Source organism: Lepeophtheirus salmonis, chromosome 12 (assembly GCF_016086655.4).
Source record: "Lepeophtheirus salmonis chromosome 12, UVic_Lsal_1.4, whole genome shotgun sequence".
Taxonomy (NCBI): domain Eukaryota; kingdom Metazoa; phylum Arthropoda; class Copepoda; order Siphonostomatoida; family Caligidae; genus Lepeophtheirus; species Lepeophtheirus salmonis.
In genome coordinates this window covers 2,773,809-2,799,643 of record NC_052142.2, presented here as the reverse complement: position 1 = coordinate 2,799,643, position 25,835 = coordinate 2,773,809, and the positions used below count along the sequence as shown (strand labels likewise).

General features: G+C 27.5%; 1 protein-coding gene across 5 annotated transcripts; it reads right to left on the bottom strand.

Annotated features, from left to right (window-relative positions):
* Window positions 1-5,966: 5,966 nt before the first annotated feature.
* Window positions 5,967-25,232, bottom strand: sv (paired box protein shaven). Of its 5 annotated transcripts, none has more exons than XM_071891858.1 (9): window positions 25,098-25,229; window positions 24,242-24,462; window positions 19,405-19,603; window positions 17,556-17,721; window positions 15,732-15,929; window positions 15,295-15,506; window positions 14,788-15,213; window positions 7,630-7,737; window positions 5,967-6,418 (listed from the first exon to the last, which is right to left on the bottom strand). In XM_071891858.1, exons 3-9 carry the CDS (start codon window positions 19,511-19,513, stop codon window positions 6,273-6,275), a joined length of 1,365 nt encoding a protein of 454 aa, XP_071747959.1. In that variant the 5' UTR covers window positions 19,514-19,603; window positions 24,242-24,462; window positions 25,098-25,229; the 3' UTR covers window positions 5,967-6,272. The 5 variants fall into 5 exon arrangements, with proteins under 5 accessions (XP_071747959.1, XP_071747960.1, XP_040578194.1 ...); XM_071891859.1 differs by having other exon boundaries at window positions 24,242-24,458; XM_040722260.2 differs by lacking the exon at window positions 19,405-19,603 and having other exon boundaries at window positions 25,098-25,232.
* Between the last annotated feature and the right edge of the window lie 603 nt (window positions 25,233-25,835).

Sequence of the window (25,835 nt, the reverse complement as noted above, 5' to 3'; positions counted from 1 at the left end):
CTTCATATCCAAGCTGAAGTTATAGAATAGACCTTACATTTTAATTTAAAATAAATTTTATTTAAAAAAGGTCAATTTTGATTGATTTTTGGTATATTTTGTTTTAATATTAATTAAGGAAATTTATAAAAAAAAGCTATTTTGGTTGTGTAACAATATACTACAATATTATTGCGGGCGGCAAAATTGAGTCGGTAATATATCCATCAATTAATCTATGATTTTGAATATGAAGCATCTATAAACTTGTTTTAATCCCTTCATGACTAAATTTTTAATCATATTAGAATATATTATTGTTGAAATAATGTAGAGTTTTTTTTCACGGAATATTATCGTAATCAATATTCAACGTAACCTAAGCAGCTTATTTTATAAAAATTCCGTAATAAATATTAAAACAAAAATAGATCAGCAGGAAGAAAAATTTAATTAAAATTTTATAGTAATGTATAAACATTATGGAGGAAGATAAGATGTTGATATGATGACAGATTATTGCTGGAGCATAAAAAAGATTGTATTGAAGTTGAACTTGCAAAAAAATTACCATAAACTATTAAATAAAAATGTATTTGCATATTAAAATATCTGTATTCTTTTGTAAAATTATATTTTGTGCTGCTATTAGTGTATCTGAGAAATCCTTATTTTCAGATGATAGATCATGGTAACCTATTAACTCAAAATATAGTTGCTAAAGATGATTTACAAAGTGATGAATGATATATATATATTAATAACTGATAAACTGTTGAATTAATCAATAACTACTATATATCTATGAACTTAAACTATAGTTTTTACAGGAAAGGAAAGTGTACATCGGTCGGGATAATAGAGAGAAGAAACAGCTTCATCAGTAGTATTTTGAATTCCCTTCTTTGTAATACTTACTTCACGGAAATAATATCGAGTCTCGTGACCTCTTGAGTTTCACTGATGCAATACAATGGCTAAAATATGTTGTGTCCCTGTAAGTAGATCAGGATATAATAATGGAGGGAATAATCCAGGGGTTATTCTTCATGTATTCCCGAATTTAGAAGATCCTGTTCATGAATGTACTCGAGAAATTCTACGATCTAAATGAAAACCAAGTCAACAAATCCAATCCATTTCAAAGCTAAAAAGTAATATCGGTGGAATGTATTTACCTTTTGATATATTGATTCAATGGAAAGGAAAATCTGTCTTGTTCTATACCCTTACCCTCATTTGAAATGGAAGTCCTCTGACCATAAGATATTTTTATGTGCTGCCTCGACTGACTACATCATTAAGTCAGTTAGGTAATTTGATCTCCAAGACTAAATCACTATATTCTGAAACAGTTATATCAAAAAAAAGACTTCGTCATTGACAATTCCATTGACTTACTCAACGGTATTGATGAAAATATCGATTACCGCTTAAAACCATCATTCTTGTTTTTGACTGAGATACTGGAATTTTGTGAATCCAAAAAAAGGACATAGGAAAAACTCCCAAAGCACGCTGGGTAAATATAGTTGTTAATTTAAGTAATGCCTATAATTTTTAGCAATGGCTCTTATTTTGAAAAGGCCATCTACATCTTTGTACAAACTTATGTTGAGCGAAGGAATACTAAAATTGGCATCTATTCAGTGGTTAACAAGGTTCTTAAGCTGATTTACAGTCGATAGAGTACTTAATCATGAAACCATAAAATGTTTAGATCAAAGTGTCAATAATCTCAACGATAGAGAAGAATAATAACCATTATTATGGATGAAGTATATGGGTAAACTACAAGAACTTCAAGGCACTTTTATACGAAATTTATAGCCTTTTTATTTCAATGCAAGTTTGTGAGTATACAGGAGGGAAACTTTACGTTATTGAACATGGAGGGGATACACAAACCAAGACTTTGGCTTGTGCAATGATCAAGAGCTTAACTAACCAATACTGAGACATTATTGCAATTCTACCTTTGACAAAATTAGATTCCAAAATTCTGATGAAATTAATCTACCAAGTTTTAGAAGCAATAACAACTGTTGAGTCAGTTGCATCACTGCTTGATGGATATTCAACAAACAGAAAATTCTACACTCAAGAGGTATGCTAGAGGTATGCAACAGTACATTGGATACACATATAGTCAACTCTTGTGATAGTAAGAAAAAGTTATTTTTGTTATTTGATTAAGTGCATATACAACATCTTATTGGCTAGAAAGTTTGTGTAATGTCCTCCGTTTGTTTACCTGATACTGGATCACCAATTACCATTATTTCTAATAATATTGTCGATAAATATAGTATTCAATGGAATGATAATCTACATCATAATATCCGCAACTCAAGTGAAAATTTAATAAAATTTGTCGAGAATTGTAAATTAACTATAATATTTAATGGTACCGTCAGTAAAGCAACGGGCCTTATAAGTCTGTAGAAAAAAAATGAATTGCTACTCTGTTGGAAAACTTGTCAAAGTCTTGCAATAATTTTGAAGGATTTCCCGATGTTATCATGTAACAGCATCGAAATTAAATTAAAATCAAGCTCAACAATTTAATCAAAAAATAAATGGAGTATTTAATTGTGATAAATTAAAGCCTATGGCTGGTCCTCCGATGAAAATTGTATTCATTCAGAATGCTGAAGATTATATACCATTGAAAATCACTACTGCGAAACAGTTCCATCTTCATGAAGAAGATCAATCAGAAGAAGTATTAACTAAAATACAAAACTTAGGTATTATTGAGCCAGAACCAAGTGTTACGAAATGGTGTTCACCTTCAATGATGGTTCCAAAATCGAATGGTAGAGGAATAAGACTTGTAACAGATTTTAGAAGTTTAAATCCATATGTCAGCCATCCAATTCACACTTTTCCATCTGTTAAAGATATTGTTCAATCAGTTCCTAATGAAAGTAAAGTGTTCTGTAATTTAGATTGTAAAATTGGTTATTTTCAGATAGAAAATAGAATGGCAGAAGAAAGTAGAGCTTTAATAACATTGAACAAAGCCCGAGGAAAATTTCGATATTGTCGAGCTCCGATGGGTCTTTGTAGTTCTAACGATAAGATTTGTCCAAGGACAGACGCTGTTTTATGTGGAATCAAGAATGTTATGAATATTGTGAATGATATTTTGATATCTGGCGGAAATGAAGATGAAGTTTTACAAAAGGTGGAAGAAGTACTCAGACGTTGTGAGAAGAACAATATTACCTAATCAAAAGATAAAATTCAATATGGAATAAAAGTGAAATTTGCAAGTATGCTCATATGTGGTGAAGGTATCGAGTCAGATCCTAAAAAAAATTGATGGAATGGTGAAGTTACCATAGCCAAAAAAATCTTACTGAATTAAGATCATTTATTGGACTAACCAATCAATTAGCTCAACTTCATCCGTACTATACAGAAGTTACAGCACCATTGAGAGAACTATTAAAGAAGAATGTTGAATATCAATGTCAAAAAAACAAAAAAAAGCTTTCGATTAATCAAAAAGAATTATGAACTCAACATCCGTTTTAGCTCATTTCGATGTTAAAAAAATTACAAAGTTGGTTACTGACGCAAGTAAGCTTAATGGTATTGGTTTTGCTCTTATTCAACAGGATAAAAGTGGTAAATGTGATATTTAATTCAATGTGGTTCTCGAACATTAACTCCAGCCGAAACACGGTATTCAGCAATGGAACTTGAATGTTTAGCAATTGCATGGAACAAGGAAAAATGTTTGCACTAAGTAAAAGGTGCTAATTTCTATGTGTACACAGATCATAAATTACTGGAATGTACATTTAATCGAGTTGATACCTCAAATCCACGATTTATAAGATTTTTAGAGTGCACTACACCTTATAACTTCAAAGTTATGTGGATTTCAAGAAAAAAGAATATTATAGCAGATACGTCGCTCCTATCTCCCGTTTCCAAGCCAGATCGACCTGAAAAGAAAATTTACAACGTTTATTTGATCAAGCCTGATCCTAAATTAAAAGAACTTGAAAAATTTGCAAGTGAAGATATAAATTATCAAGAAATGATAATAGCGTTTTTGGAAGGCAAACAAATTAAGGATGTATCAAAGCAACATCCAATACGTTCTTACAAGTAAATTATGAAGAATATTTCACTGGAAAACAAACTACTAATCACAAATGGAAAAATTATTATACCAAGTAGTGTCATTATCGAGCTCTCGGTATTGTTCGAGCCCGAGATAGATACTTTTGGTCTGGAACGAACAATTCAATTAAAACACGTATTGAGTCGTGCTCTAAATGTATGGAAATTCAACTAAGTCTAACAAAACCGACAAAACATAATAAAACGATAACAAGTCAACCTATGGAACAAGTATCCCCTCGACTTATTCCACCAAAATAAGAAGGCTTACTTATTGATGGTCGATAGATTTAGTGGATTTTCTTGGGTTGAACCATTGAAAAAGACTACGATAAATTTAAGTAACTAATATTCTACTAGATTGGTTTTATGACTTTGGGCTCCCAAAATATGTAAGAAGTGATGATGGCCCTTAATTTAAAATTGAAGAATTCAAAGAATTCTCTAATTTTAATGGTATTATACCCGAAATTTCATCACCTTACTACGCTCAGTCAAATGGACATGCCGAATCATCAGTTAAAAAATATGAAACATTTAATGGAAAAAGTAGATTATAATTATGCCAAATTTAAAAAGGCCCATACCGAATTTCGGAATACACCAAAGGGAGACTGTGATTCTCCAGCCGAGATTATGTTTAGAAGAAAACTAAGAGGAGAATTACCAATGTACGAGAATGATCAATATAAACAGCAAATTACTTTTCAAAAGGGGGAGAGAGTATGTTTACAAGATGAGAAATCAAAGAGATGGCAACGAAAGGTCGTCATTATATCGAAGCATAGGCATGGAAATTCCTATGAGGTAAAAAGTGAAGACAGGTCCAGAAAGCGAAGAAATGCGATTCATATAAAGCGAGATTATACATAAATGGAACTAGTTTCAGATATAGCTAAATCTTCGACCAAGCTGAGACGAAGTCCTCGTTTTAATGTATTGAAATAATTATTGGTATTTAACTCTCTTTCAAAGGGGAGATGGAGTGTGATTGTTCTTATTATTATGCATTCATAGTACCTTGTATGTATTACAAACGAGTAAATGAATATAGACTCATTCTTATATATACTATCAAAGTTACAAGGCGGGTTTTATTTTATAATCTTTAAGGATTATTTAGTGCTACGTATTTTTAATTATAATTATCAACCACAAATATAAATAAAACATTTTTTAATTATAAACATTTATTTCTTCATATTTAAAAATAAATAAATAGTCAATTCAATAGACATGTAACAATCATGAATTTCCTATTTAATTCAAATCGAAATATCTCCAAGTTATAGATAGGCATTTGAATATTTAACTTAGTTGCAAAAATGAATAAAACTGTTTGTTTGTTTTTTTATCATCTTATTTTATAAAATTGTAAATATATTACTCCTTGCCCACGATATAGACTATATTTTTTTCATTATTATTTATTTCATTAGTCAAATTCTGTTATTCGGTTTTATAAAAAAAAATGTTTAAAGGTTAGTCGTCAATTATGTCTTTTTTGAAAATTATTTGTCAAAATAATTCTAGAAAAAGATCATACAAAAAAAAGTGTTGTAAAAAATGCCGATAAAAAATATTACTACCAACCACAAGTATGTGGTTCCTCAATTATTGTTCCTAATTACTACACATTTTCTTTTTAATTTTAACCGTCTAATAACGCTAGGAATTTAGATTTAAAAAAGTATTCTTTTAGTTTATTCAAATAAATACTACTTATTTAGACTTAGCTATATTTTCTTTTGTAGAGATTGGTATGTTTAATTAATTAATAAAATTACACATATATATGTTTGTGGATACCTTGTAATATTTGATTAGTTAGATTAAGTTACAAAAAATTTGAACATCAAATTAAAGTATATTTTTAATTTCTACAACAATTATTACAATGAAGGACATTATTTATATAAAATTTTAACGATTTTACAAAAAAGATCAAATGAAACATTAAAACATCAAGTGATTTTTTGAACATGTAAATGGACGCTGCAAATATTTTTTAAAGTGCATAAATTAATATAGATATTGTTTTTTAACATCATAGCGAAAATCATACTTATATAGTTTTTACTTTCTGACAAAGTACTTTTAAGATCAATTTTTTTAAATAATATATTTGTAGACTAAAAATATTTTGTACATCTTCATTTGCTTAATAAACTTCCAGGTGCGGTTGAAGAATAGTTATATCCATTATATGAGTTTGAAGAATATTGAGAATAGGATGAAGAGTTATTGTAGTACTCAGGTTGATGTGAGGGCGGAATAATAGTGCTTATACTACTACCAACTGGAATAATATTAATTTATTTTATAAATAGAAAAAAAAAGGTAATTCCTTAAAAAATTTAATCAAAAAAATGAAGAATTTTACCACTTATGTCACAGATTTGAATGGGATGTGTAAAATTAGCTAATGTTTAAAATTTCAGGGCTTAACTTGACCACAGTAAGAGTAATTGACCACGGCGTTACCTCGCTAACACAAAAATACTCTATTTATTTTTTGTCAGCTATGGATTCACTCATCTCATTTGATACGTTATGGAGGTTTTATAATTTATTCTTTTTGTATAAATATATATATATTGGCCATTTTAATATATCCATGAAGAAATTTTGTTATCATATACAAATGCATCGATACACTTTTGTTATAATACTAAGTAGTATTAGAATACAGTATTAAATACAATACTAAGTAGAATTTTAATATCAAGAAATATATGTATATATATAATTCATTTTAAGCATTGTGGATGAATAATATCACAATGACAGTCTAGAGGATTTAAAAGATAAGTAGCTGTTGGTATGAATGACATATTTGGCTAACAACCAGATAAATTGGGGCCTTTTTTCTATTTTTTTTTAAAGAAATGTTGCATGATACAATAGAGGTAACGACGTGTGACACCTGCAATTCAGCTCAAATATTCTACAGAATATTAACCAGTTATTTATTAGCCAGTTCCGATTCACATTTCGACTTAATACATTATTTCTCGACGGTATGAAAAAATTTCATGTACACACCAAATAGCTACATTATATTAAGATTGATATATTTCAACATTTATTAGATTGTATTGAATAATCACGGAGCTAAATCGGGCATGGCTTGTAGGTGAATGTTGGGAAGAATTTCAGATGCTCATAACTCTAGCTGAGGATTTTTTTAAAAAAACCCTCAAATTCGAAAATTGAGTAAATCTATTTTACAGTAGTTATAATTTCATGGAAATTTCTAACATGGTACACGGTGGCTACTTTTTTTATAAAATTATCCATAAGAATCCTTGGGATTGCTACATCAGAAATATTGTTATTGCACCTATCACTTGTGTACTACAAGTGATTGAAACGAAAAATTAAATATGTATTTAAAAAAAAATCATGAAAGATTTCATAATATATGAAAGAGCTATCATAAAAAATAAATATAGTCATAATTTATTTTAATTTATTCAATAAAAAATATAATCTAAATCTTATTTTTACCTTGAAACTGGTTATTTGGCTCAAATATAGCAGATATAGGAGTTGATGACAAAAATGATTTATTTGTTTCACTTGTAGAAATTGGATTTAGAGGAGTTATAGTATTACCTATACGCATAAAAAATATTTATTAGTTTAAATTTTTATTAAAAATTATAGCCAAAAAATATAGCTGGATCATTCCAAATTTAAATTGCCCAAAAAGTCAATCTTACACATCTCCCTCCCCATATTATTTTTTAATTGCAAACTCAAATGTTATTATTTTTGCTGCAAGGTAAAGTTTTATGGAGTCGAAGTCAAGGACAAATGTCTTAGCTTAAAATAAAAAAATCTATTAAATTGGAAAAAATTTACCCATTTGTACTCTCCAAAAATATTTTTAATTTTATTTATGGGATCATTGGTTCCCAGGGACAATGCAACAGGGGGGGGGGATGTGGCCATCCGCACTTCTAGAGAATTTACAATTATCATATACGAGGGAAAATGTTATTTCTTTTCGTAATACATAATTATCCCCCCCCCCCTCACTTTCAAAAAGAATGCGTAAAGCTTGGTTCCAAAGATACATAAGAAATTAACTTTCATCGTATTTAAAAAAAAAAGTATATATGGTCTTTTTCAATTTTCATTCAATTCTTAGGGGGGAGTTGAAATTCATTGGATGATTTAAAGCAGGATAAACACAATTTTCGCAAGTGAATGTTTCAAAAATTACTTGGTATGATACCGAGTGGTGCATTGAAATATGAACACTTTGAATTTTAAAATTCAAATAGATATAATTTATTAATTAACAATAGAATTTCAACAAAATTAACATTATAAATATATATTTGTCTGAGCTCTCTTAATCTTTAATGTAGCCATCCTTAGTGGCAATGATGGCTTCCCGGCGGCAGAGGAAGTCCTTGCACCCGCTGCGGTTTTAGTCCTCATACATGGCATCCAAGTGCTGGGTGACAGTGTTTGGATGATCGACACTGAAGGCCTTCCCCTCGATATGCACCCAAAAGGTGTGGTCAAGTGTCTTGTTATCAGGGCTGTAGGGAAGGCCTAAAGTGTGAAAATAGAGTTCAGAAGAACTAAACACTCATACAAATAGTCTTGCAACGTAGAAGATAGGTTTTTTACATTGCTGGTATCAAAAGTGGCCTCTCCACTCGCATAAGGCTCTTTCCACCCACTTTTTTGAAAGTTCTCTGGATAGTCTGGTTTGAAACCTCGAAATCTCTTTGGGCCATTATGTACTTGATAGGATTAGCCTGAGCTGTTTTCTTGAACTTATGCGGTCCAGTTTGCCTTTTTGACAGAGTTCTTCTTACTCCCTAACGTTTTGGAGATGCCAATGGCGTAGACGGTGGTCCTGGAGACACCCAACTCCTTAGAGTGCGCGAATGGAAATTCGTCAATCACATTCAAGTGGCATTTTTTCAACTTGTACCAAAGTTAGAGAGCTCAAATTTGTTTTGTTGTGTAACTAATTGCTTATGCTTTAATATGTCAAAATATATATTAATTTCAATCACTCAACCTGAATTAATTATTAAATTAGTAAGGGTTCAGAATTCAATGGACAACCCAGTATATCTTTAATGTAAAAAATCAAGTTTAGTCGTCACTAAACCTCTTATTTCAAAAGAAAGGAATGTCTGATTTTCTAGGTTAAAAGAATTCGCTAGGATAGCTTCACAAAAGTTACTATGTAATGGTGATAGAGTTTGAAAATAACCTTATATGCTAGTTTAAAATTTAGAATTCAATACAGGAGGGGGGGGGCGTGCTGGGTTAATAAAGAATAGTGTGTTTTATCGTATAACAGACGTTACAGTCTACCTAGTGTTGTAAATCCTAAGTATTCTATAGCATGCAAGTTTTGTTGTTATGGGCAAACTGAACAGTGTTTTTTTATTTATAAAGCTCTTATTATTGTTGTTTTGTTTTTTTGAGAAAAGAAAATCTAAGTTTAAAGTATAACCACGAGTGTGTGTGCTCATGAATGACTGAGAGTAAAAATGAGGATTCGGTAGACACGTTGTGAGAGTAAGCCCCTTCAGTGTAGAATTGAAAAACGACAACATAGTAATTCCTGAATGTGTCTTTTCTTGATTCGGAGTAGGATGTGTGTTTATTTCTGCAGCTTCCATCCAAAACCTTCTTCAAATTGTCAAGATTACCATTTTTTATTACATAACAAAAAGGCTTACGATTTACAACACTACATATACAATATACGAGATATTATTCCATTACCAGAATCATATTTTGAATATTTCATTTTTTACTCATTAATATAAGCAAACATTAGCAAAACTATTGAGCATTTCCTCCTATTTGAAAATGAAGTTGTCATAAGAAGAAATAAATATATTGACTAGGAATATACAATAATAAACGCAAGGTAGCGCAATACTTTCGGATATGTAAACAAACTATTAATAACTAAACAAAGCTATTTCTTCATTCTAGTAGTAATTAATGCATTAATTACAAATTTGTAATTAGTTTTTGCTCGAAATTTGGTTTTTGATAATGTTCGATTTGAATTTTTTAGCATTTTTACCTTGATGTTTTGTAAGTTTGAGTCAACTTTTAAGTAAGAAAAAAATCTAGTAATCCAGAGAAATAGTTGTGTAATTTTTTTTTTTTAAATGTTATTTTCATTTCAAATAGGGTATGTTACACATCGTCAGACACATGGAAGCGGTGTTTATGTTCAGATACTTTATATAGACATCGTATCTTATATTTTTTAAATAAATACATTGATAACTATGTTAGTAAGAAGTTTTGTATCAAAATATTTTCATTAAAATATCGAATAAAGAGGTTATTAAAGATTTAAAAACAATATCAAAAAATGCCCAAAATTCATAAATTCGGACAAGTTTCAATTCAAAAAAATTCATTTCGGACGTTATTCGAATCATGTTTCTTATTTTCAGACACCATCAAATAGCAAAAATATAGGAGTACAAATGCTGTTTGAATATTTATCTCTTGAGTGGATAAAATTCAAAAAAACAAACTACCTACTCTTGTACGCAGGGGAATCCTTGATTATTTGGCAATCTTTGAGATGAACGATCTCATATTATTTTATGAGAACGAACAGGGGGAGGAATAGACACACGGTACATAAATTAGAAAAAGAAGAATCATCCTTTTGTCGTATTAATAATTAATATATTTCATAAAGGATTATGTCTGTGTTCTGACTCCGTCTTGGGAAAGAATATAATGGACCCATTTCTGCGATATGATAATATGTATTCCATGGATACCTCCAATATCCAATTCACTGTTAAATTTCTACTCAGATTCTAACTCTAGCACAGTACCTATGGAGTCTTTCGGAGTCCAAGTAGCTTCACTTCAACTCATGGAACCTCAGGAAATAATCAACTTTGCAAAGATGAGCTATAATTCTCGTGTCTTGCCTGCTCCTATCGTCAACTCCAGAAAGTTAAATCCTAATTTCCATAACGATCCTACGATTGAGAGTCTTCCATGTCAAAATGTATATTAGTGATTATCCTGATAATATGTTGGATCAATTATGAAGAGGAATTGTCTATTAACTCTAAATCCTTCATTTACTTCAACAATCAAGAGTTATCATTGGTATTCCGATTGATGATGTTGATGTTATAGCCTTTTTTATTCTTTAGTTTCGTTTATAAATATTAATTATTAATTACAAAATCATTATCTACATAGACATTATGCATTACCGTTCCACATAAACCAAGGTAGCCTCTTTGTTGAGAAAGGCTTCATTCACTCACTTGGAAGATCATGCTCGATTTATCAATAAGTTTATCATCTAAATAAAATTTAACTCTATCATCTAAGCATGGATGTATGCTGAAAGTATGTCATTTTTGAGTGTATATTTTTGATCTAAGAAATGATAATACAATCATGTGTGCACGTAACTTTAGTAACTTTTTTGTTTGTAATTTGAATTAATTACACAATGAGATTTAAATAGTATGTATGGATTGAAATTTTGGGGGATAATTACATCATTTTTCCCAACAGAAAACACTTCGATAACTAATGTATTTAAGAATATAAAATAAAGCTGAGCTCCTACAGGATTAAGGAACTCATAATTTACAATTTGCCACTCTGTTATTGCTAAATTCAGTTTCTCATTGATTGAATCATAGAGAAATATGGTTTGAATGATTAAAGATTATTTTCATATTGTCTAATTTATTGTTTTATTAATCAATTAATTTAATATTAGAATATACAATTCATAAAGGAATTAATTTGGGTTATTAATTGTTTAATTAGTTCGAATATTTCGCCTTGATTGGGTAATAAACCATTGGTAAAGGTGGAGCATATTATTGCTAAAGATTCTTTTCGTCTATCCCTTTTTCCCTCAATAAAAGGTATTCATCCAAATGACTTCAAGATTCAACTCCCTACATTGAAAACGCTTCAAGTGGAATAGTCGCGTTAATCCAGTTAAACTTAATGTTGGGATGAGTACCTGTTAGGGGATCTATAACACTTATTTATGCTTGAAAACGAAATTTTGATAATTTCCAAAGGTGATGAGTTGGAGAGAAGCGACTCGAACTCTGAGAGACTCCATATGATTCTTGGATAGTTCTAATTTCTATTTAACCGTCAATCAAATATGTATTGGAGGTATCCATGGAATAAATGACATTATCTTTCCGGAATGGATCCGTTATATTCCTTCCCGAAACGGAGTTGGATTCACAGATATAAACGTGATCCCTTTTATTAATAATTAATATGATGGATTTGAAGCATGAGGGAGTTGAATGTACTACGTCTCTTCCTTTTTCTTCTTTCTGATCAACAGCTGTCTGTATGATTTTTTCTTCTGTATCTAGCTATTTATTTGGCTATTTTTTATTTTTTTCAATTTAAAATACTCTCTGATAATGTGAATTTGTCAATTATTTGGTTCATATTATGAGACAGCGATTATTTCGCAAATAATTTGACAAAAATGCTGCAAATAAATAAAAAATATTAATGTCAAAACTTCATTAAACTTGAACATGAATTTTGTTCAAATATAAGCCAAATGGAGACGAAATATCTTCATATTATCACTCACCATAAAATATTGAAGTGTTGAATTTTAACTGCAAATAATTAGAACCTCGAACTTTGAACTTTTGTTTCTCAAAAAACTATAGGATCAATCATTCAAAATCTTACAGGATTATTTAAAAATATGTGATGATTACAAAACAATCTCTTTTGATATTCTTGGTTGAAGTACTAAAGAAGTGTTGCACTTTAACTGTTAAGTGTCCGACAATTTGAAACTAAAATGTCTTGTTCGGGTGCAATATTAATTTGATTATAATTTTTTGAAATAAATAAATAATTGAGTTTAATTGTTGAAATTATTAATATTCTATAACAGTTTATCATCTAAATAAAGTTTGACTCTATCACCTAAGTATGTATGTATGCTGAAAATATGTCATTTTTGAGTGTATATTTTTTGATATAAGAAATAATAATACAATTATGTGTGCAAGTAACTTTATTACCTTTTTGGTCTGTAATTTGAATTAATTACACAATGAGATTTAAATAGTACGTATGGATTGAAATTTTGCGGGATAATTCCATCACTTTTCCAACAGAAAATAACAATTGAATGCTTTTTATCGTTACAATAATGGCATATTTTTATTAAAAAATTAGGGAACATTAATTTGAAACCAAAATATACAATAACGAAGTTTTATCCTTATTTACTTTTATATTAAGGCGAAATACCCTTAAGGCAAAATTTCTAAAGGGAAAAGGTTTAAGACAAATGGTAAAATAGTTTCAGGCAAAGTACCTATCGTCATATCATGATTCATATGCATTTACAGTATATGATAAGAGTAGTATAAAATATGAAATACTGCTATGTAAAAAAAATCTCCCAGGAATTTAGTTGAACTCATTTTTTTAAAATGGGAATTACTCCATATATAATTAGGGGAAAAAATGTGACTACAGTTTAGATGAGGTTTAGCAACGAGCTAATTTACTCCATGGCTGATCAAATCATATTTAAACAAATGAAATCTGTTATTATTATTACTCTTTTATTCTTGAGGAGAGAAAATCTAAGTATCGAGTAACTACATATGAGTGACGGAGAGTAACACTATGGATTCGTTGGGTAATTATCTTTTATAGTATTTAAGCAAGGCTTGTATGTTCTTCGACATCTAATAACTCTGGACAATGCCGGTTTCTATCGCTAGTATTGTATAAAAGGAAATAATTGATTCCAAATAAAAATAGTTTAACATTGGAACTATCATCTATTATTTTATCAACCTTATATATATATTTTTTTCTCAATAAAATAGTAAAGAAATCAATATTGCAGCTGAATTAGACCTCTTAAAACCAAATAATCTTATGTAAATTAGCACATCTTTGAAATTAACATAAAATTTAGAAAAAAAGTAAATTAATATCATGTGGATTACTCAAGTTGACTCAGCACCAGTAATACTTAAAATATATTAGCTTAGCTATCAAGACGTTTCATTAGATTAGCTGCAAGCAATTATGAGGAGAAGGAAATAAACACAAATTCTACTCAGTTTATAGCAAGTACAGATATGTTGGAATTATTCCGATGTCAATCCTCAATTTTACTCCGACTTCAAGAAGGACTTACATTACCAACTCCGGAGGAAACTTTTGTTACTTTCCGTTTTTAATGAGCACACACATCAGTTATTACTCTATAACATAGATGTTGTGTCTTAAAAAATTAAATAATAATGATAACGGTTTCTAAAATATAAGAACCATATTAAGATAGCCAACTAGAAAAAGCTGATCACACTTTCTAGGAAGCATTTTATATACCTCTGCTAAAACCTATAAAAAGAGTAAAAATAATCACAAAGTTATAATAAAAAATTCTTGGAAACCAGATTTGATTTAAAAAAAATATTATTATTGATTTGTAATGAGTGCATCAAGGATTGCTAGAATTGAATATGGAATTTAAAAGATTTTTTTTGTTGCAATGTGTAATTGATGTTTTCCTTCTGTCTGGGTATTTTTGAAAGAAAAAAAAAACTTTGCTTCGAAATTTACCAATTTTATTTATCTAATAAATAATCATATTACCTAGAGAAGATGAAAGACTGGGTGTATAGTTTTGAACATGGGCAATATTTATTGAATCATAAATGAGATCTGATGCAGCTGTTACAGATGAATTATTTGGGAATTCTGGCGTACCACTCTCTCCATACTCTTCATATTGAGGGGGAGGATGTGAAGAAAAAGGTGTTGAGCTCTGATCATTTTCATTAGAATCAGAGGTTTCAGGCAAGGAAAGAATTTCCTGCGACGGAATATTTGATGATAAATTACTTTTTGGCTCTTCCTTCACAGGCCATTTAACAGAAGAGTCAGAACTATTTACTATGTTGTTACTCCACATTGTACTATAAATTTCATTGGTATTATACTCATCAGTTCTTTGTCTCTTATTGTTACTTTCTTCTTGATGATGAATACTCAAATGTGCTGAATGAATCAAGCTGTCTTCTATAAATTTAAAAATTGACGTTTTAAAATAAACAATTTAAATTGTATTTTAACAAATGTGTTGTCTTATACAAATCTTACGCTCATCTTCTCTTTTTCTTTTGTTAATGTTATTAGCGTTTGCATCCGCTTGATGTAATCCCAATATACCATTAATGGAATAAGAAGGTCTCTGTAGAATTGAAGAATCAGTTGATAAAGTATTCATAGACTGTTGGTGAAGATTATGTTGACTTGATGATCCATGTCCATAATTCACCTTAGCACGCTCAGCTGCTTTATTTCGTACAATTCTAAATACAATAAATGTATAATTAAGCAATTATTATAGATTGAACGCGTCTTACTCATCTTTTCATAAATGATTATATTCAACATATGTTAAAAAGATTTTTTCAGTTTTTTTATCCCTTGGGGGATATTTAAGTTATTAAAAGGGGTGATCAAATCACATCAGTTTCAAATCATATTGAAACAATTATTGAAAACTAATACACATGTTTATTTAAAAATCATACCTATTTATAGAACTGACACTAGGAACATTATCTTGGTTACATACACCTTCAGAGAGAAGTCTGTCTCGAATTTCCCATGCAAACATTGTTGGATTATCTTTTTTATATTTCGAAATAGCATCAACAACATGTGGTGTTGCAACCTTTGGTTTACTTCCGCCGATTACACCCGCCTTGAAATTTCCAGTCTCATAAAATCTAAAAATGCAATGAAAATATATTTGAGATATACTTTTGAATTTAAAACTCCTGTACCCTAGATTTTGTTCCTACAATAATATGTAGGCATATAAAACAATGGATCTGTTTTTATGAATAAATGATAACCTTTTTTTCAAATTCCTCCAAAAATAAATACAATAAACTGTTTACATACTCGATGATAGTGTCACCATCTTGCATTGGATATTATGTATTAACAATTTGTATATTACAAAACAACTTAGTATATCTGCGCTATATTGAAGATATTTATATATGTATATATTAATTCATTCATTCCTTAATATTTTCAAATTGACTTTTAGCCAAAAAGAATCATGTTTATTTCTAAAACCGAGCATACTTTGAAATATATTTTTACTTTATTATATTTATTGAAGAATTTCTAAGATATTATATCTTATATTTAAGGAGCCATACTCATAGCATGTTATGGCTGAATGATTATTTTTTTATATATACATAAACTTTAGAAGCTAATGTATATTTATTTATAATAAATATCTTTATTTCAATGCATTATTCGTAATACAGGATATTATGCTGAATACCGTATCTGATCATGGTTATTTTTGATAAAAATTCGCAAAATTGATTATTCTTAAAATTAAGTTACACACTACATAAATTTTACTCATAAGGGTAGATAGAGTTTGAAAGTCATACTAAAGGGTACAAGAGTTTGAAATTTGTTCTAGGAGGGGCAATTTATATACTAAATAAATAAACTATCCATCGTCATATGATAAATCTTGACGGTCATGGGAGCCTAGAGATTTATGATTTTAGTAAAAGATAACTCCATTTTTATCCGAATTTAATATTTTATTTCTGTAGAAGTTTACAAAGTTCTAGTGTTCAAAGGGTGGACTACAAAAATTTATTTCAAAACTATTATTAAAAATATTGTTTATTTCCAAACTGTATATCTGATGATTTTTTTAAAGATATTCGATTAATTTGGTAGTTGCCAATGCAGAAGACTATTGTTTTACTTAAATTTATTAACCCAATCCTAAAATTTCCTTTTCGAGCCAAAACTCAATAATTCTAGTTCTAACATCTTCTGGACAAATTCTGCCCCCTCCCAAAAAAAAAACATAAAAGAAAAGAATGTATTAATCGCTCCATTATTATTTTCTAATATAACCGCCAACAAGGGGAAAGGGGCATAGCCCTACTTCTTTTTGAGAATTAACAGTTATACATCAGCTACACAAATGTTCTTTTTTCATTATAGTTATTGCCCACTTTCAAAAACGGTACACCGAATCTGCAAAGAGCTAACTAATAGCATCTCAAGAGATATTAAATTAACAAGGTAAAAGTAAGTTGACATAAAGCATCAAACAAAAAGTTTTAGCTTTGGAAATATATATTTAACGACTATATATTTACTTTAGTTTTTATCCTAACTAATGCAATGATAAAAATGGATATATATTAAAATAGTTTCAACGTAGAGATTTGATATTAACAATACAAGTTTATTGTTTATATAAATACTTTTATCATGTAAGATTTGAGGTGAAACTATTTGTTTTTAAGTAGTAATTAAAATTAAATATCATGGTCAATGTTTTTTAATATTATAAAAATTACCTTGATAATATTTTTGATACACAACCATGAGAAACGCGAAGTTGCCTAGAAATATCACATGGCCGTACTCCATTATGTGCTAATTCTACTATTCTTTGCCTTACAACGTCCGGAAGGGGTCTTCCATTCACAAATACACCACCTAATTGATTTACTCCTCCATGACCTTAAATGTATCAATTATAGCATATTTAATTTTAGTTTAAAATTATTTATTGAATATTATATATTCTGAAATATAAAATATTATAACCCTCTCCTATCAAGAGAATTTAAATGAGAAATGTCAGGTATTATCTTCCGTTAATATACCCATATTTTTGTTTAAATATTCTACTTTTAAATTTTTTTTTAATGATGATCAAACTTATACATTTGAATTACGAATAACCGTTTTTAAAATTTGAAAAATTTAAAGCTATAAAATCTTGCTACAGTTACAGTTGCTATTAGATAAACATAATATAGCTAGTCAAATCAAAATTTTAAGCCAAGTATTGGCTTTCAACATTATAGTCAGGAATTTTAGAGTATATAAAATAAGTTTTTAATAATACTTAAAATAAGAAACATACTTTAAGGCCAACCTACGACCTATGCACTAAACACGGTATATTGATTAAGAGTTTTACATTGAAGCTTAATTATAAGACATACTTTCTATCTTAAATTGGGTGTTCTACCCTAAATTGTAACTTGCAAAAAGCATACACTCAATTCTTATATATTTACATCCATGTAAATATAGATTTTAAAAAATTCCTTATTTCTACAAAAATTGTATAGCGTATCCCAGGCTGTGTGTGGTTCATTGTATGAAACAGGGCGACCATCATTCTACTGAGACAAAACTACAAATATACAGAATATATAAAACTTTTGAGGAAAAATTAAAGTTTCCCACCATTTTTTTTAATTACAGAAAAAATATTTAAACTTTAAAAACTCATTCCTTAATTGGAAATAATTTTTTTATAATAGATCATTGCTTTATTTGCTTATTTTTCTTATCATCTCACTATCTTTCTAAGGAGCAGAAAAAATAGATTGAATTATATTTTCTATGAGACCCATCTTTGGAGAATTAATACTAAAAAACCTAATTATATCAATAAAAATAAAGCTTTAAAATCTATCGTTTTTGATATAATAAATACAATATATTAACAAATTGGTGCCATGTTCAAATATTAGTTTTAATATCTGTCACTTATTTAAAATTTTATGGAAATAAATACAAAATAAATAAGTTGTATTACATGGACTAGGGATTAAGAAATGTTTATACTTCTTAGTCAACTGAAAAATGCTAAAAAAAATTATGGAAATAACATAATAAAATACAACCGCAGTTCCATATTTATTATAACCCTAAAAAAGTAATAAGATATATTTATAAGCTTAATTAGATGTTCAAAATACATTCAAAATAAAGAAATAAGGTTTAATCATTATATATATATATAAAGTAATACCGACTCTCTTGTTTTTGGTTTTTTTTCATTGTAGAAACATTATGTTTCTATGCTCAACATACCACCTAACATAATATTGGAAAATAGTAGTTTATTTATTTTTTAAATATTAATTTATCGATCATTTATTCATTATTATTGATAAAATTGTTATAACATATCTGAGTTTGGCTTTAACACACATATATTAAATGTATGAAGCACAAACTAGGTAAATCTCAAACTTATAACCAAAATGTAATTCCTTCTTACAATCAATCAAAATTTGTAACATAATTTCATTATCTAACATATATGGTATAATATTCAATAAAATGCACAAAATAGTAATTGTCGATATGATGACGAAGTTAATTAGTGATTGTATGACTTACTCTTACATGTGTAGTATTCCATCATATTATGATTGTAGCGATAAGCCATATCCATTGACGGATGTCTCCATGAGAACAAATGACCAAATTGTGCAGTGGTCGGCTCCATTAGTAAAAACACCTTCACAACTCAACTTTAATATATCACCACTGAATCATAGACTAAATAATTCTTGGTTGAATAATTCTTTATGCCATTCTGTAAATATTTATTTTGTTTCTTCAGAAGTATACAAGACTTTTTCCTTTTTTTCTTTTATTTTGAAGAAAGAGTGCTTTCTTCGGCGCTTAAGAATAAGCCAGGCGTGACAAATCAAAAATCACCGCCGCTCAAAAAAATATATTCAACGAGTGTGCTTTTTCACTCTTTTATGTTAAAACAAATTTATTGGTCTAAAAAGTTAAGTTACACGATGTTCAAAGAAAAAGTTTTGGGCGGAGTTTTATTTTTTACCCCTTAGTTTTAAAAATTGTTATTTTTAAATATAGACCTAATCTTAGTAGAACTATTAATAAGATTAGTTCTAACGATAAATATATCTTCAATGTTCATATTTTGAATGTTTTCAAAAAAAATATTATCTCTTATAAACAACACTATGGAACAAAATTTATGTTTTAGAACCCCCGCCGTCTAAAACATACATTTAATATTTTCATTTAAACTGTAGAACATAAAAAAGACCATTATAACCTTCTACCGAAATAAGTTTGGCCTCTAAAGCCTAATTTTTAAAAATCACAACTTTAGAGTATAGTTACGATTTAGAGTTATAACTTAAAATATGCTTCATACCCAATTTATTTTGTTACAATTTTTTTTATCGAATCAATTTCTTTATGTTTAATTTAGATAATTTTTCACGCAACCTTTTTTATGGGTTATTTAGTTAATATTCATAAGAAAATTTAAAGTTAAACTGAAAAAATCATTTTTTTTAAATTTGTAATATAAGATGTATTTTTGTTTTTTGTAATATAAAGCATTTAAAAAAATTTAAAACATAATTATTTTTAAAGTATGATCTTTCCTTATTTTACTTGATTTTTGTATTACTAGAAACATTTTGTAGGGACTTTATTTAATATAAATTAATCAATAATTTGTTTTTTGAATGTTGGAATATTTTTATCAATTGATATGACTTAAATGTTCATTTATATAGTTATTTTAGTTCAAAATATGGTTCTTTATCGAAATTATACTCTAAAAATGTGAATTTATAGAAAAAGCTTAAATTCAAAACCTATTGCCGTTGAAATTTTTTACAATAATTTTATGTTCTATGGCTTAAATAAAAATAATAAATGTGGTTTTTAATCGGCGTGCAAAAATCTTATTGCATGGTGTAATTCAAACTAAATTTTAAAGAAATTAGACGGTTAATAATTTACTTGTATTTTTAAAATTATCCTTTAGCCGTATCTTTTGAAAGTATAATTTCAAGACATATTTAATGTTTTTATTATCAAAAAAATGTCACTTTGATTATATGAATGTAGTATAATTCCTGTTCATCAATAAATACATTTATTTCTAAATTACATTTTTATGAGTGTTAAAAAACTCAGAAATATATCTTATTTTAAAAAATATATTTTTTAAATTATATAAATTGATCAAGTCTCCCTAAAACTTTTGACACATTTGAAAAATATATATAAATGTTTATAAAGAAAATCAAAAAAAAAACTTATGGTTTTTTCAAACAAATAATTATTTTAGATATATCATTTATCCGTACAATAAAAAGATGACAATTAATTACATTTGATTATAAATTTTGTATAGATAATAATAAAATTTTTAACCTTGCCATTTAAAAATATTAATAAACAAATGACAAATACATTTGATAGATTCCTTGAATGAAATAAGAGTTAGATGCCTATACCAAAAATTTTCAAAGTTAATTTAGTTTATTATCAAGTTAGACACGTGATCGCTTATTATACTCTAAAAAGAACATTCATTTTTGATTGATAAAAATATTATATTTTCCCTACATACATAAATAAGATTGCAAGACACGTGCATCATCATTAAAAGGTCGCTTTTTCTGGGAAAAGTTATTATTCACAGCAGGGTGCAAAATATAATGAAGTTATTCATTAAAATAAATATCAATGGTTTTTATAAATCTTAATCAAGGTGTAGTTTTCATTTTGAATTTTATATACAATATATGTTAATATCTCAAAAATATGTTTATATTTGAATAATAAAATAGTTTTTATTTATAAAACAATAATCAAATTAGAAAATATATACAAAATCTGATTAAGAAAATTTAAACAACGTTTTAAATATAGATTTGATTCGCTTTCATAGGAAATGCACTGTCCTCAAACTATTTAGATATATATAGAACCAATAAAAAAAGTATAAATACAATTTTTACTGAAAAAAATATAATTATAAATCATGAGATTTCCAAAAATAATATGTATTCAGCTAATAGATTACTTTATTTAAAATTAGTGGCATATTAAAAATAATATTGGGATAATTTAGCTATTAAATTTTGTTTTTAATAAAATGTATTGATTAGAGGGAGAGCAAAATATATGTTAATTAAAAAAAATAACTTTTACCATTTGTACATATACATAATACATCTAAACAATAAAGTTTAACTATATATATATTTTATAGCATTAAATTTATATATTTTTTAGACTTCCTTCTGTGACATCTTTCGGAATATATTTAATCATTAATGTGTGCGGTAATGTACACATTCTTATCTCAGTGTGATACAATTTTATAAAAAGCTAAAACTCTAGATTTAAAATATTTCAACATAGATTAAATATACGTCGTTTTGTTTTCTATTGACCAAAATTTAATTAACTTTAATGTTAAGTTTATAATAAAATCATCCTTTACGACTAATCAAACTTAAGTTACATACCATGATTTTATGTACAAGCAATTTAATTTGAAGTAAACTTTTTTTTCTTAAATATTTTTATTTCATTAAGTAATATATTTTTTATAATTCTAAGGATCAAATAACATTGCAAACATGGAGTAACTTATAATTTAAGGTATTATGATCAAAACATACAATAACCTTCCTATACTGAAAATAATATAAAATTATGACTCCAAAAATTCAATTACTATGGAAATCATAGCTTCTGAATTTATCATTTCTTTAAATAATATATCCATTATTTTAAAAAGTAACAATAATTATTAATATCATAACCTTTATCTACGTGAAATAAATTTAAAAAATACATATTCTTTTGATTTCTAAATAAAAAAAATTTAAATCATATGGTACTCCCATACTCCTTATGGGGGAAATGGGATATCTTAAATATTGATCTTTTGATAAAAAGATCTAAACAAAATAACTAATGTTACTCCCAAGAGAGGAAGTATTATCATTAAAAGGACTATATTCAAAAACAAGAAACAATATGCACAAAAAGGAGTGAATATGTATAACTCCTATATAAACCTTTACTCTTTGTAAAACATATATTTTTTCCTAAGTAAAATTTAAAATGATAGTAATGTTTAATTCTATAAATCAAAAATTGCAATACCAATTTAATTATGTTCATATTTTAGTTTTTTAATATTTATACTATAAAATCAAAGCTGATGTTCCTCTAATTGGAGCCCAATTACATAATTAATTGCGGACAGACGAATATTAATTGTATTGTATTTTGGTTAAAAAATATATAAATATTAGTCCTTATAAAAAAAAATATTTTATTAAAAGTACATAGTATGGAATAAAATGAGCTAAATACACCTAACCATACTTATTATTTAAATTTAGATTTTTAGATAATTTACAGAACATAATGAACTTCCTAAACAGGTGTAACGATAATTTCAAGTAATGAAGGGTGGAAAATATATGAATGGAAAAACTGTCTTCATGGATTTTTGACAAAGGTTAATCAAGTTTTTGTTATATCTAATATCATAAATGTAAAATAATGTAACTTATATATTTTTCCATTTTATTTTTATCTGGTATTATGAATTCCGCTTTTTTAAATTTCATTTGTATCAATACGTTTTGACGGCGCGCATAGCGAGTGAATATAATACGACGCTCATCGACGGATATACTCTCAGTTCATATAACTATTTCTAGATGTCTCTGTTTTACACAAAACAGTAGTTTGTCCTTCCTCCTCTTGTAAAATATTAAAAAATCAATTTTATTCGGAAAATTATTGGAAGGTAACCTGAAGTAATTTTTAAAAGTCGAGTTTCAAAAGCTATTCTTAATTTTTTTTTAAACAATTTAGCTTTCTTACATTGCAAATTCATTATAGTAGCTCGATAATTACTTTTCAGCCATTAATATGAATTTATTAACCCCATTATCTGACATCACATTTAGTTAAGAATAAATAGGAAAAAAATAAGAGACCCTGCCATATTTATGTTAATAGTTTTTTTACTTATATTTATTATTAAACTTTCTAACTAATTAATGTTTTTTGTTCCAAATCAAAATTTAATATCAGATCTATACTCAAATAAGCTAATAATCTAATCACTGGAAAGAACTTACAAAAAACAAAATTTAACATGAAAAACTAAAATTGTTAATATAGTTTAGGTTCTCTTCACGTATGGAAGCTGGAAATATTTTGAACTTAATTAAAATATATCTGTCTTTGTTTATATGACTAATGGAATAGAGGAATAATATTAAAATTCGTATGCATTTGTTAAAATACTACTGTGTTAATCTAGTTTCATATATTAATATATTTTGTTATAGAAACAATATAAGATATGAAAATAACAAAAAAAAAATTGTGAACTTCGAAATTTTAATCAAAATTTACTTACGTTTTCGCTTACTTTCATTTTGTTGCTCAATATTCATCAAATCATTAGACACCCCATTTAATCCATTATTATGTGGTAATGAGTTATTTAGTTCAATAAGTCGTTCGTTTGCAACATGTTGATAACTATTAGAGTCCATTACATGAACTTGATGGTGTTGTGATAGGTGATGGGGGTCCATAATCTCCGATACGTTTCAAATATTATGAAACTCAATCTTTCTTGAAATAATAATTTTGGTAATTGTAACTCATAAAAAATTAATTTTTAACATAAATTAAGGAAGAAAATTAAAATTTCAAGTTAATTATTGCCACTTTTTATATTGCATCGTCTTAATTGTATTTTCATTTGTGGCAAATGGTGGGAAATATATTTGTGACTATAACATCTTACAAAATTTCAGTCCAATAATATTATTTAAGTAAAAATGAAGTTGTATATTTGGGAAGCATGAAATATTTAATAGATGTACTAAAATACAAAATTTTCAAATTTTATTTTATATTTTGCGATTATGAAACTTGTACCATTGTCTTTATTCCATTATGATTATTTTATTTTTTGTGTATAATTTTGATATTGGAACAAATTGTCTTACTTAATATAATTATATACAGGGGCATCCACAAGGGGTGAGCCCCCAATTAAGAATTTTTTTGTCATTATCACAAAAAATTCCTCACTTTTTCTCATTGGTCAAATTTAGGCCCATTCAAAAATTTGTACTTTCAAACCTTTTGCATAAAAATGAAGCCATCGCCTCCCCTCCCCCAATGAAAAAAAAATTAGGATTTGTCATAGTACTAATTGTCTATCAATATTTATTATACTTAATTAAATATCAAATTCTTACCAAAAGTAGAAATTGCATAATCATTTTGCACTTTATTCTCTACCTTATTTAGTACTTTTTTTTATTTACACTTTCAACATATTTTCAAATATAAATATTTATTCTTTTCGAATGAACTAGTATATATCGACTGGTACTACGTATTTTATATGTTAGATTTAAAAATAATATTTGTGTTACTTCCGGAGGCTACAGCAACAAATTTTATACATAACTTTCATATGATGTATGCCTTCGAATTAGGACTTCAACGCGCTCTTTTGACAAACAATTAAGCCATTAAATTAAAATAACAACTTCTAAAGGATGGTTTATACTCAGCCAGATCTAAGATATGAAGTATATTTGATCAAAAAACTTCACTGACCAGAATTATTGTCAATAAATATGTTTTTAAATGTAGTTGAATTATTTTTATTAATAAAAACTTTTGATATAAGATAAAGATTTAGAGTCCTTCTGAATTTTCTTCAACCTCTGTAACACACAATTAAGATTTATAAAGGGTTTCTTTTAATTAACTTGGTATATTATACATCAAAAATCATTCCATTCTAATGTATTATAAATCATTTTTTAAATCTCGTGATATTAGTAAATTCATTTTTAATATATTAAGATTGTAAAAAAAGTTAAGATATTGCAATAGTTTATATTAAGTATACCGTCTATAGGTACTTCAATTGGAGTATAAAAAAATAAGTATTGGACTGCTATATCACTCCATTAATTATTCTA

Excerpts from the sequence above, each read along its gene's own strand:
- sv (XM_040722260.2), bottom strand. The coding sequence starts at position 24,422 with ATGGACCCCCATCACCTATCACAACACCATCAAGTTCATGTAATGGAC. Across the intron at positions 17,722-24,241 it reads AAATGAAAGTAAGCGAAAAC|GTCATGGAGGAGTAAATCAA; the intron begins GTAAGTAAATTT and ends GATACATTTAAG. Across the intron at positions 7,738-14,787 it reads CAGTCTTTCATCTTCTCTAG|GTAATACTATAACTCCTCTA; the intron begins GTAATATGATTA and ends TTATGCGTATAG.